The sequence below is a fragment of the Toxorhynchites rutilus genome, chromosome 3 (genome assembly GCF_029784135.1).
Source record: "Toxorhynchites rutilus septentrionalis strain SRP chromosome 3, ASM2978413v1, whole genome shotgun sequence".
NCBI lineage: Eukaryota > Metazoa > Arthropoda > Insecta > Diptera > Culicidae > Toxorhynchites > Toxorhynchites rutilus.
In genome coordinates this window covers 136,432,256-136,445,969 of record NC_073746.1, presented here as the reverse complement: position 1 = coordinate 136,445,969, position 13,714 = coordinate 136,432,256, and the positions used below count along the sequence as shown (strand labels likewise).

At 43.8% G+C, this 13,714-nt stretch overlaps 1 protein-coding gene across 1 annotated transcript; it reads right to left on the bottom strand.

Annotated features, from left to right (window-relative positions):
* Positions 1-343: 343 nt before the first annotated feature.
* On the bottom strand, positions 344-2,599 carry LOC129773508 (uncharacterized). The gene has a single exon (XM_055777122.1). The coding sequence runs from the start codon at positions 2,597-2,599 to the stop codon at positions 344-346; it is 2,256 nt and encodes a 751-aa protein (XP_055633097.1).
* Positions 2,600-13,714: the final 11,115 nt, after the last annotated feature.

Genomic DNA, 13,714 nt, shown 5'->3' with positions numbered 1-13,714 from the left:
TATGCTTTAGTTTCACGTATTTCTCACCTTTCTAGTCTTAGTATAGCAAATAAGATAGATAATAAGATAAATTGTATATAAATTCACTAATTTCAAGAAGTAGTTTCAATGTAGTTTTAAGGAGTTAGCTATTTCGATTGTTTCCTGATGTTTACTTTTTACTTTCTTTGTGTTTTTATATGTGTTTGTAAATCGGGCTTCATTGCACAATAGTCGCGTGAGATCCCTCGCGTGTGAATAGGTGTGGTACGTTCAGCGGTCGATAGTGTAGATTGGCGTAGGGTGCAGCCGGAGCACTTTCCGACGTGGCGTAAATAACACTCCCCCCCGGAATACGCGAAGACTACTTCTGAAGCGTGTTCGTCTCAGCGCCTACGTCGACTACTGCTAAGGACACCGCAGGCCGCTCGTAGATGCCACCTGAAGCAGTCTGCACAGTGGCCCATCTTACCTGACCGTCTGGGGCCTGACACGTAGCAATCACTCGGCCTTTCGGCCAGCAATTTCGAGGAAACTTTGGATCAACGATGATTACCACATCTCCAACTGTAATCGGTTTTACTGGTGTGAGCCATTTGGTCCTACGAGTTATCGTAGGCAGATAGTCGCGAACCCACTGCTTCCAGAATAAGTCCGCTAGAAATTGTGATTGCTTCCAGCTGTTCCTAAGCAAGACAGGGCTGTCATTCAGAGGAACCCAAGATCTCAGGCCATTAGCTGACCCCACTAGGAAGTGGTTGGGCGTCAACACCGGCGAATCGTCGCCATCAATTGGAATGTTGGTCAGAGGACGAGAATTGATAATATTTTCGATTTCCAGCAATGCGTTTTCCAGTACTTCGTGTGTCAACAGCCTGCTAGACTTTAATCGACCAAGGTTCTGATTGACACTCCGGATCAGACGCTCCCACGCTCCACCCATGTGGGGCGTGACAGGAGGGTTGAAAAACCACTCGGTGTGACTCGAGGTGAACTCCTTCAATAGTGCATCGTGATCAAGGTTTTCTATTGCACTCTGCAACTCTTTGCTTGCAGCTCGGAAATTAGTTCCACGGTCGCTGTAGATCGCCGCCGGAATACCCCTCCTAGCCATGATGTTGCGAATGGCCATTATGCAGGAATCAGTAGTCAGTGTATGAGCGATCTGCAGGTGAATGGCACGAGTGGTTAAGCAGGTGGCGAGAACCCCCCACCGTTTCTCGGTTCGTCTTCCAATCGACACCAATATTGGACCGAAATAGTCCACACCCGTGTGAGTGAATGGACGAGCGAAGGCAGCTAGACGAGCAGGAGGAAGATTGCCCATTTCTGAAGGTTGTGGTTTTGCGAGAAGGATCTTACACTGTTGGCAGTCTTTCCGCATTTTTCGGTATGTTGTCTTCAGATGAGGAATACGGTAGCGTTGGAGTATTTCGTTCATCGCTGTCTCGTGATTCTGATGGTTGAATCGCTCATGTATGGCGGAGATGACGAGGCGGGTTACAGGATGGTCGCGGGGAAGTATCACCGGTTCAAATGCATCTCGATCGACGAACGCACAGGCCTTCGTTCGGCCTTTGACTCTAAGAACACCATTCTCATCCAGAAAGGCACACCACTGGTAGAGCAGGCTAGATCTGGGAATGCTTTTAGCTGAACTCTTCAGCAAACGGTTCTTCTCGAAGATAGCTATTTCCTCTGCGAAAACGGCGGACTGAGCACAGCGAAACAGATGGTTTTCCGCGTCTATAAAGTCTTGCCGTTGCAGTGGCCCGAGTACTCGTTGTTTTCCGTAGCAACTAAGCTTTAGGTTGCGAATGTAGCGCATCACATAGGCCGTTACGCGTAGAAGAATGATCCATTTGGAATAATTCTGGGGACAAATTGGCGAACCCCTGGGTCGAGTATGAACGAGGAGATGCGGTCGAAGCTCCTCATTGGTGGTTCTTCCAGGAAATGGATTCTCAGGCCAGTTTTCTTTTTTGAGCAAAAGGAACTCCGGTCCACGGAACCAGCGACTGTTACTAGCCAAGTTAGGCGCTCGCTTCCACTTCGTTCTTTCATCAGCTACGTTGTGTTTTGTCGGAACCCATCGCCACTCGAATATCTCTGTCGTTTCGAGTATCACGCTGACCCGAAATGCAACGAACTGAGTGTATCGTCTGTGATCCGAACGGAGCCAACAGAGTACGTCTTTGGAATCTGTCCAGAACGTCCGCTGCGTAACGTGGATTGAGAGCGATTTTGAAATAGTATCTGCAAGCCGCACGCCTATAACTGCCGCTTGCAATTCGGATCGAGGAATCGATAAAAATTTGAGTGGAGAAACTCTTGTTTTGGCACTTACTAGCGAACATTCAACAGTATCGCCATTCTCGAATCGCAAATATACCGCCGCAGCAAAGCCGTTCTCACTTGCATCAACGAATGTATGCATTTGTACATCGGTACCGGCTTCTGCGGGTGTTAGCACTCGGTAGCAGCGTGGTATTTCAACGGTTGTTATCTGCGGAAAAATTGCCAACCAAGACAGCCACTTGTCGTACTGCAAGTCCTCGATCGGATCATCCCACCCAACAGACGTTCTCCAGATCTCCTGCAGTAAAACTTTCAGGAACATCATAACGTGTGCAATGAGTCCCAATGGATCGAAACCATCATTAGGGTGCGTAACACTTCTCTTTTCGTTGGTCGACGGTGTCCTGAGATGAGTTCTCTATCATATCGTGCGGATACCTTATAGGTGAAGCAGTCTTTCGAAGTATCCCACCACATACCAAGGACTTTTTCGGTTACGCATTCGTCTCCGATAGCAAGGTTCTTCTCATTCGTTATTTCCTCACTAACCGCTGCCAGAACGCTACTAGAATTAGATATCCAGTTCCGCATTTCGAACCCAGCTGCTGCGTGGATCTTTTTGACGTACAAGCTGGATTCCTTTCTCCACAGACTCCACGCTCACAAGCATATCGTCCACATAATGTCGGTTGACTATAGCGTCGACAGCTTCGGGATGATCTCGTTCGAAGCTCTTGGCATTTCTGTTCTTTACATATTGTGCGGTACTCGGCGAGCAGCAGGCACCGAAGGTCATCACTTGTACTACGTAGATGTTCGGCTCCGTAGCATGATCATTGTCTTTCCAGAAGAAGCGTAAGCAGTGCTGGTCCTCAATTCTCATCATCACCTGGTGAAACATCTCGCGGATGTCACCACACACTGCTATCCGAAACTCTCGGAACTGCACCAACACGGATAGAAGAGATGTCAGCTGGTCAGGACCTTTCAGCAAGAAACTATTGAGGGACAATCCGTGGACGGTGGCTGCTGCGTCCCAAACGAGCCTAATCTTACCCGGTTTGTTTGGGTTGACGACCGGGAAAATCGGAAGGTACCACACACGAGGCCTTGGCGATTGCAACTCTTCAACGGTTAACTTCCTTACGTAGCCTTTGCTAACGTGGTCATCAATTTTTGCCTTTATCATCTCGGCTAGAACAGGATCCTTCCTCATACGATTGTCTAGACACCTCCACCGCTTCAGCGCCATCGATTCACTATCCGGAAGTCGGACGTCATCATACTTCCAGAGGAGCCCGGATTCATAGCGGCCAGCTATACGTCGAGTAAGCGTATCCAGGAGCATTTGTGCTCGTTGGTCTTGATGTGACACCAGCAATTTGTCTGGTTTTATGAGTCCAAGACTGTCGAGTGAGAAGTACGTTTTCACCATCTTATGTAGGTCATCGTCTGGATGCCGGTTGCACTCGCACGTTTGTACGCTGTGGTAGTTCACGTACTGCTCAGCCTTCTCTTTGGCGGTACAATTACCAAAGAGCATCCACCCTAACCTTGTTTTGACAGCGATTGGCTCGTTGTCGCCTCCTTCTCGACTTTTGATGGCATGTCCCAGTCTAGCATGGTCCAGACCGATAAGGATACGAGGACTGACATCGTAGTACGACTCGAGAGGTAATTTTGCCAGATATGGGTACTTTCTCTGGATCTCCGCAAGCAGTAATGTTTGAGGACGAATTTGCAAAGAGGACATAGTGTAGACACCAGACAGATCATATTTTTTCGAACTATGCACGCCTGATATCTGCAGGTTTATCTTCTGCGACTCTTTCTCCATTTTCTGCGTACCGCCGGTCCACTTCAAGCATAACGATTTTGTCGGTCCTTGCACACCCAACTCATCGGACAGACTCTGCTCCACTAGCGTGAGCTCGGACCCATCATCAACGAACGCGTATGTGCGTATCGTCTTCTTTGGTCCATACAGCATGACAGGAACAATTCTGAATAGTATGTCCGACTGACCTTGGTGAACATTACAACTTTGATCGGTTCTCCTCGTTTCTGTTTGTGCGGTACTAGGAGGTGTTGGCTTCGACGCTATACTTCTTGAGATTTCATGTTTTTGCATATTATGAAGCAGCGGATGATGCAGGAATTCGCATCCGTTCATTCCACACGGTTTGGACTGTTTACAAGACCCATTATGTTTTCTCAAGCATTTTCGGCACAACTTGCACTCCTTGATGGTTGCCCACTTGGAATCGTAGCTAAATTCCTGGAATCTCTTGCACTTTGCTACAGAGGGGCAAGTACCTTTGCAAACTGTACATTGATCCCTAACGACTACACCAGATGATTTCGTTTTGAACGAAGCTTCGGTAGATCTTGTACTGGGGGATCCCTCCTCGGAATGAAAATTCAGAAAGCCATCCTTCTTGCCTCCCCGAACACGCTGCTCGCTACTGCTACTGATCATGACGGCGCTGGCATCTTCCGCGGTTGTATATAGCCACGCGCTGAAATCGATGAGCGTTGGACTCTGTTTCCCACGGGAATATCTTGCCCAGTCCATCTTGAGTGACGATGGGAGCCGTTCTACCAGCTCGTACCTGAGTGATGAATTGTACACAAAGTCGCCAACTTCACATGCCTGAATCGTGGCAACGAGATTTTCTACCGTGAGCGCGAAATTCACAACTGTTTCCAGTTTATCCATGTTCGGTGGAGGTAGTGAACGAACCTTCAGAATTATTGCTTGAACAATAGCCTCCGGTCTCCCGTAGAGCATCTTCAGCGTCGATATCACCCCGGCTACGTTAGTTGGGTGGAGTAGTCGACACCTCACTGCCTCCAGCGCCTTTCCCTTCAAGCATTTCCGCAGGCGTAACATGTTCTCTTCGTTCGAGAACCCACACATTTGGGTTGAGGAGTTAAACATCGAAAAGAACAGTGGCCAGTCTTCTGGATTCCCACTGAACTCTGGTAAGTCCTTGGAAACAGCTTGGCGTGCGGCAAGTTGACTTCGATTCAATACACACACCGTTTCGTCATTAACTGTCGCTGCGGGTGGTGCAGCCAGAGATGGTCGATGAACTGGAGTTGAACGCTGTGCGGGAATGAAATCGTTGCCATCTACCAATGTGCCTGGATTCATCGAAGGAATGATCGATGGTCGGTTTCCAGTGGAACTAATGTGGTGCGTGTTTGTACGCTGCGACGGTTGATCCTGTTGACCCAGAGGAATCGATGGTCGGATATTGGGCTGAGTGATATTTGGAGCGGGGTGCTCCTGTGACTGCTTCGCGTTGTTCGATGCATGTCCATTCGTCTCCTCTTCCACTAAACCGGAATCGTCCTCCTCACCATGGCGTTCGGTTTCTTCGACCCATTCCTGAATCTTAGACATTTTTTCCAAATCACTGACGACAGTTGACGTATCGTTAACGCAATCCTTCAGGATCACATACTTTTTCTCCAAATACTTTTTCTCCAATTGAAACTCGTCATTGAGTTTTTGAAGCTCCAACTCTCTCAATCTCTTTGCTTCACTCCTGCCTGAACATGCCTTACTCTTTGAACATTCCAAGGGCACATCCTTTGTAGCCGGCTCGGTTTGTCCTTGCTGCTGCTCTTCTGGAGTGTTATGAGTGCTCTGCTCTGTGTTGATACTAGTGGGGGGATTAGTCACTACTGGCCCTGAATCCTTCGCTGTATTGCAGATGGGACAGATCCAGGTAACGTTCGCAATATCATCTGTAACTTCCACACATTCGTAGTGGAACCACTGTTCACAACCATCACACTGTACCATCTTATCGTTATCCCGCTCATTACATAATCGACAATGAAAATCTTGTTTCTTTCGGACAACGCGTATGGGGTTTCGCCTCGTGTCGGACACTGACGGAGCTGACTTTGATCTTCCACCAATAACAATGGAACTTAGCACTTTCGGTTTGGTTCCGGTATTCTGGCCTGGATGTACCAATTGAGCCTTAATTACTTTAGAATTTACCTGCGTTCCGCTAGGAGGGGGAACTATGCTGACGGAGTTTTTGGTTGCTAACGTTTCAACGACACCTGCGTTACCTGAGACTACATCATCCGTCGTAGGTAATGCGACGCTTACCCGTCCAGAGTTGGTTGATTTCTTCGACATCTCGGGGTTGATGTAAAAGAATTTTATAAGATGTTGATCACAGCGACAATGAAACAAAATTCGATGAACTTCTATCTCTAGGTGGTTTATTTCAATGAACAGAAGTTATAAAATTCCTGTGTATAAATTAAGATAGTTAAGCTAGGCTAATTAATTATAATTTCAAATTTACTTTTAGTGTTTTTCGCTGGATTAACCTTGTATAGAAATGTGCGTTTTGTGATTTTGTGAGCGGTTTCGGTACAGGAGAACTTGTTTGTCTACATATATCTGTTTAGTTGTAGGAATATATCATAAATTACGTTTAGGATTATGCTTTAGTTTCACGTATTTCTCACCTTTCTAGTCTTAGTATAGCAAATAAGATAGATAATAAGATAAATTGTATATAAATTCACTAATTTCAAGAAGTAGTTTCAATGTAGTTTTAAGGAGTTAGCTATTTCGATTGTTTCCTGATGTTTACTTTTTACTTTCTTTGTGTTTTTATATGTGTTTGTAAATCGGGCTTCATTGCACAATAGTCGCGTGAGATCCCTCGCGTGTGAATAGGTGTGGTACGTTCAGCGGTCGATAGTGTAGATTGGCGTAGGGTGCAGCCGGAGCACTTTCCGACGTGGCGTAAATAACATGGGGCATGAAAAGATGATATAAAAGGATTTCTAGGAACTTCCTTTTCTTTTTCTTGTTTTCTCGTCGATATTGTTCATTATAAAAAAATATCCCCGAAACTGTAACTGTTAGAAATTACCGTAAGCCACCGATTAGTTTATAGTTTATAGTTTACTTTTTACAATTCTTCCAAAAGTGAAATTATTTCACAAGTGTGTATATGTATGACCATTATATTTAGCGAATAACTATACGAAAGTCAAACATTTGTATTTTGCTTTTGAACGTATGAATCTAACGACGAATAGTTAATATATGGATCCGTTCAATCCAGTTACAAAAGGGACTGAAATCAAATAAGAATAGTCCGGTAATGATCTTATGCATTATATTCAATAAAAATTCCACGCCACTAACAGTTATTCAACAATATTCTAGTATATGAAAAAAGGCACTTGTCCAAAAAAGTTACTTCTATACTCGCGTCGGTGTGTCAGACCGAAAGTGTTAAAAAAGTGGCATAGTCCCGTTTGTACCAACACATGCATTACGCTAAACGATGACGAACGAAGAATAACGAAGCTAGAGAGAATCGCAAATGTAAGGTGCATGCTGGGCTTAACAATAACAGATTCATTTCTCTCACATTTGAACTACTGGTAACACTGTCATGCAATGGTGGTACGACAGACGTCAAGTTTGACAGTACGGCACAGCGGATGTGGGTACGTCAGCGCTGGCGGTCATCTTTCTCCGCAGACTCTTGACGAGGTAAGAAGTGTTTCGTAAGCTAGTCGATATCCGTGTCGATTGATTCTCAAGCAATGGCGTGAGCTGGCTTCGTACCGTTTGGCCCTGCGGACCGTAGATATTTACAGCAAAATCGTAGCGTTGATATTTTCTGATAAATGAACGAATTATTGATTTCTCGGTCTGACAGACCAATGCGCGAGTATAGGAGTGTTAATGTAGGAATACCTTTCAGAGAGTAAAATCACTCAAGAGAAAATTTTTGAATCCACAGTCAATATAAAAAAAAACTATGGTAAATATATCCGTACTGAATATCATAAAAATTAGGAAAAATTCAAGAAGTCTTCCACTGCTGATATGCTTTTCTCATTTGTTGAGTAAAGATTCATTCCAAAGCATGTATTATGAGCTACTACTAAGCAACCTGTTCCTCACAAATATGGCTCGCAGCAGTTTTCGACGAGGAACCAAGATGTTTTGGAAGGATAGGGTATGTAAACTGTGTGAAAGATGGCAAAAGATTGTGAGACAGAGCTATGGATATAAAATTAAATTATAATGCTTTGACTGACAATTATGTTTTTGTTTTCCCAAAAATCGACATCAACTTTTCGGACAACCCATTATGAGGTATCCTGATTTATCCTGATTTTTATTTTCATTCCTCCTGATTTTTTAAAATTATAGTTGGCAACCCTGCCTCCAACCTTCCCGACATCCCTCAGCTGCGACCGATAGAAAACTTTTAGGCGAATGGCCGAAATGGAGAGATAGCTGACTACCAACGCCACGGAAAGGTAAAATAGCACATCGGCCAACTTCCGTAAGGCCACCCGGTGCTCCATTTGCGATACTTCATCAAACAACTCTGCCTCTTCCTGTCCAGTATACACCAGTAATTCCGGCTTACTTAACACGTTAAGCCCTGACCGAGCTAGGGGACCAAAGATGTACTTTTCGTCTGACTTACGTTGGTCCCTGCGGATCAATAGGGGGCTTTTATAAAAATCATTTTCCAATTTTGTGGCTGTCGTTTCCATTTGACACTCTCTAATACTTATGACAGACATACAGCTGTACTACCGTTGTACTTCGAAAATTGTATGTCTGTCACCATGTACAGCGCTAGAACCATGCAAGCAACTCGGTACAATCGCTGTACCTGTACCGACCTATTTTACCGCTGTACATGGCTACAGTTGTACTGTGCGCAGCGCCACAAATGGTTAGTGGTGGGTAGCATGAACAAACTGAATCAAAACACTTGGTAAATATTCTTTTCATTGACTTTCTCTTGAGTTAATAACTCAGATTGGAAACTTGTTTGTTGTGTTTGATGTTTCAGACACTAAATAAAAAACTTTTTCAGTGAAACATGTGGTGAAAATTGGTCGAATTTTTGATTGTCAGTTTGACATGCGGTGACAGACATACAACTGTACTAGCGCTGTACGTGTACAGCGTTGTACGAGTACGATCGTAGTATTACAGACATACTTTGGTTGTTCATTATACCGCATGTCAAACTGACAATCAGATATTTTTCCAATTTACACCACATATTTCAATGAAAAAGGTTTTTATTTAGTGTCTAAACTATCAAGCACAACAAACAAGTTTCCAATCTGAGTTATTTACTTAATACTTATGACAGACATACAACTGTACTGGCGTTGTACTTCGAAAATTGTATGTCTGTCACCATGTACAGCGCTAGAACCATGCAAGCAACTCAGTACAATCGCTGTACCTGTACCGACCTATTTTACCGCTGTACATGGTTACAGTTGTACTGTGCGCAGCGCCATAGACGGTTGGTGGTGGGTAGCATGAACAAACCGAATCAAAGCACTTGGTAAACGTTCTTTTCATTGATTTTCTCATAAGTTAATAACTCATATTGGAGGCTTCTTTGTAGTGTTTGATAGTTTAGACGTTAAATAAAAACCTTTTTCATTGAAATATGTGGTGAAAATTGGGAAAATTTCTTATTGTCAGTTTGACATACGGTACAATGTACAACCAAAGTATGTCTGTCATGGTACGATGGTACCTGTACAACGCTGTACACGTACAACGCAAGTACAGCTGTATGTCTGTCCCTGGTATAAGAGAGAAACTCAATGAAAAGAACGTTTATCAAGTGATTTGATTCTGCTTGTTCATGCTACCCACCACTAACCGTCTATGGCGCTGCGCACAGTACAGCGGTAAAACAGGTCGGTACAAGTACAGCGATTGTACCGAGTTGCTTGCATGGTTCTAGCGCTGTACATGGTGACAGACATACAATTTTCGAAGTACAACGCTAGTACAATTGTATGTCTGTCATAAGTATAAACTCTCTAAAGTCCACTGTCGGCGCGATGAAACCAGCTCAACGTATTAATCGTTGAACGCATTGGAAGCGCTCTTGAACAGTCTACCAAATAAAAGTATCATTCTGAGGTTCATCCATTTAAGAAAATCCTCATGATCAAATTGTAATATTGAAATATATTGATATCGCGGGACATTTTCGTTCCTTTTGCCAAATGCGGGACATTTTGTTGAAATGCGGGACTGTCCCGCGTAACGCGGGACGTCTGGTCAGTTTAGTATTGTGATACTCTGGGTTCGTGCGATGTGCCAAAAAACAAGAACGTTTGAACCAAGATCACCGTCGGTATGAAAGGAGCTGTAATAGCTTTTCTATGTTACGAGAAACCTGATCTATTTCCAATCAACCGGTATTTGCACCGGTTGGGGTGCCACTGGCTCGTGGATTATGCTGAAGAACGAAGAAAAACCATTAACACATATTTTAAGAAGCTTTTTTTTAATTGGTTGCGCTCGCCATTAAGGCGCAGTCATTCCGGGAAAGTTGATCGCCTCCCATGAAATGTGTCACGTTCCATGGGGTGATGCTGAGAATACAATTGCCGAATATGAAGTGCTATGTGATTCAACTGGTACCTTTGTTTCGGCCAGCGGAAGTAACGTCCCTCCGAATGCTATTCCGGAAGGAGAATGTGGGGACGGAGAGCCACTGGTCATCGGTCGTGTATGGCACGAGATAACTCAAACGGTCGGTGAAGTGCAGCCGTCACATGGCATTTGCTACGTTCCATACGGCGGCCAGGAATTGGCATTCGACGATTATGATTATTCTATTATTACGTTAGCAATTAAACACACAGAACGATTCATCATTCGGTACAAGTCACCACCGCAGCCTTAACACATTCGAAAATTATCAAGCCAAAAGCAAGAATCTCGTGGAAAGCGAAGATCCTATTTACCGTACATTTTGCATGATAAGCTTTATTCGGGATATGCTCACCGGCATAACAGAAAGCCGTAATAAAGCTAGCAGTGTGTTTTTCAATAGTACATAGTTGAGATTTATTTTTCCTTATAAAACGCCTTGAATAAGTTCAGCATAGCAAGCTCCAAAATACGTGTGTCGGGAGAAATTTGGTTGACGAAAAATCTTCCGGGACGGGAGTCGAATCAGAACCCCCTGCATGATAATTTGTGATGCTAACCACTTAGCCACGAACTCATATCTATTTATTATTTGTTATGTTTTGAGACACGTTCCAGTTAGGCCAAATTGAGACGCGTATAGCGCGAGTAACTTGGCGCGATATAGTGCCTGTTTCTGTGGCTAATGAAAACAGATATAATGGCGAGGAGACGCGAGATGGCGCAGCTGACGCGAGATGGAGGAGCGCTCGCGAGACACGACTCGCTCGACGCTGTGGCTGAGACACAGTTTCTCGTGCTGCTCATGCTGGTTGTGTTGGTTGTGTTGGTGAACAATCATATAGCGCCGTGAGTCTGACACTGTATGGTTGTACCGGTCGGAAGGTTGTGTTAGTAAATAAATATATCGCACAACTCAGTGAATCACACACTGTATGCGAGTGGCACGACATTTACACCAAACTGTGACTCAATATGCGCTCCACGACGCTACGTTTGTGGCACGTATGAGTCGTGTTGATACGTCTCGTGTTCGCTTACGAGCGCTATACGCTTCTCAATTTGCGCCTAGCCTCATATAGCGCCTTGAGTCTGGCACTGTATGGTTGTGCCGGTCGGGTGGTTGTATTAGTAAATTAATATATCGCGCAACTCTGTGTGAATCAGATATTGTATGCGAGTGGCACGTTATTTACAACTAACTGCGGCTCAATATGCGCACCGCCACGCTACGTTTATGGCACATATGAGTCTTGTTGGTCGCCACGTGTATAAAGATTCCAAAAACTTGTCTGTATGATGGGTCACAAATTCAGTTTATTCAGTCAGATAAAACATGTTCTTTCTTCTTCGATAACCTTTTCTGTCTGATGTTTTTCCGCTCCTCTTTCTTCTAGGCTCCTTTGATCCACTACTCGTCTGTCATTTACACGCATATCTGAAAATATACCGAATTGTATTATAATATACTTATATTGTAGAATATAATAAACTATTAATCCCTACATCCCCACCTTCCTTTAGATGAGTTGTTCAATACTGCACATAATCCTTTAGGCGTGAAGACTCCACTCTTATTCGTTTAGAGCCGGTTTCCTCAGGAAGCTTTTCATGTTCGACATTTTCTGCGTTTTTCTTGCTCCTGAATCTTGCGTACCTCTCCCGTACTGCCATGTGAATATGTATCTCCGTTCTTAAACTATTTTTCTTGGAATCGCACGCTTTCCAGTAACTCGCCCAAAACCTCGATCTCGGAAAAAGATTGATCTCGTTCTAGAATCTTCCTACGAAGTTCTGAAGATGAACACCCTTCGACAATTACGTCTATCAACATAATCTCCTCCATCACCTTCCTAACTTCGGTGGAAAACTTGTGTAAACCGCAGTCAGAAAGCTGCTGTCGTAAACGCAGAACGAAATGCGCAAAACGTTCATTAGCACCTTGCTTCATGTTTCGCAATTTGTGTCTCTCAAGCACATCTTGCTTGCGCAGTTTAAAATATGCATCCAATCTCTCAACAGCTACATCAAACCATGGTTTTTCAAGTAGAACAATTGGAAACTCTTCAGTGCCCTCGAGATTTCTAAAAATACACTGAAGCTGGGGTCCCCCCAGATGCAACATCTTGGCACGCATAGTTTTCTGATCACTGATACTATGAGAATCGAAGTAACATAGTAAAGACCCTTTCCAAGCTTGTCACTCTTTAGCCAGTCTAGCAGTTTCGATTTGCTCGCACCTGAACATCGGTAAAGGACGGCTCTCATCCATCTGTCAAACGAAATCCTAATCAGATCGATAATACTATTCCAACTTTAGTGATAATTGAAATAAATCAGTTCAAAACACTTTCAGGTTATTTACAATTATTTTCATTCAAAAAAAACATACATTTCATTTTAATGCATCATATCGCTAGGTGATTACATCAACACCCAGGCACTCTAGCAATAGACATGATTTTATTAATTCCAATATTCAGGCACTCTAGCTCTAAATATTAAGATAACTTGTATTTAAGTACTAAAGCACAATACCATATAAATAATTTACATATATGAAACAAAATATAGGCACTTTAGAACCTATCATGTTCTATTTGTTATTACTAGTCAGGCACTTAGTCTTGCACTGAACTTCTTCCTAGGCACTCTGGGCACTGAACTTGTTTCTAGGCTCCCTAGCTCTAGCTGTTAAAAACAAAACTCAGGCACTCTAGCACTGAATTTTTTTTTTTTTTTTATCTGTATTATAGTGATTTTCAACTCATTTGGCTGGTTCGTCACTTTTTACTTCCATTTTTGGAAGAATGTCGGGAGTGAGAATTGAACTCGTGACCTTTAGCGTGAGAGGCATGGATGTTACCACTACGCCAGATCGCCTCCAGCACTGAATTTGAATCGAGACATTATAGCTCCAATTGTTAAAACGCTCAGGAACTC

Coding starts and splice junctions, on each gene's coding strand:
- LOC129773508 (XM_055777122.1), bottom strand. CDS start 2,599: ATGTTCCTGAAAGTTTTACTGCAGGAGATCTGGAGAACGTCTGTTGGG.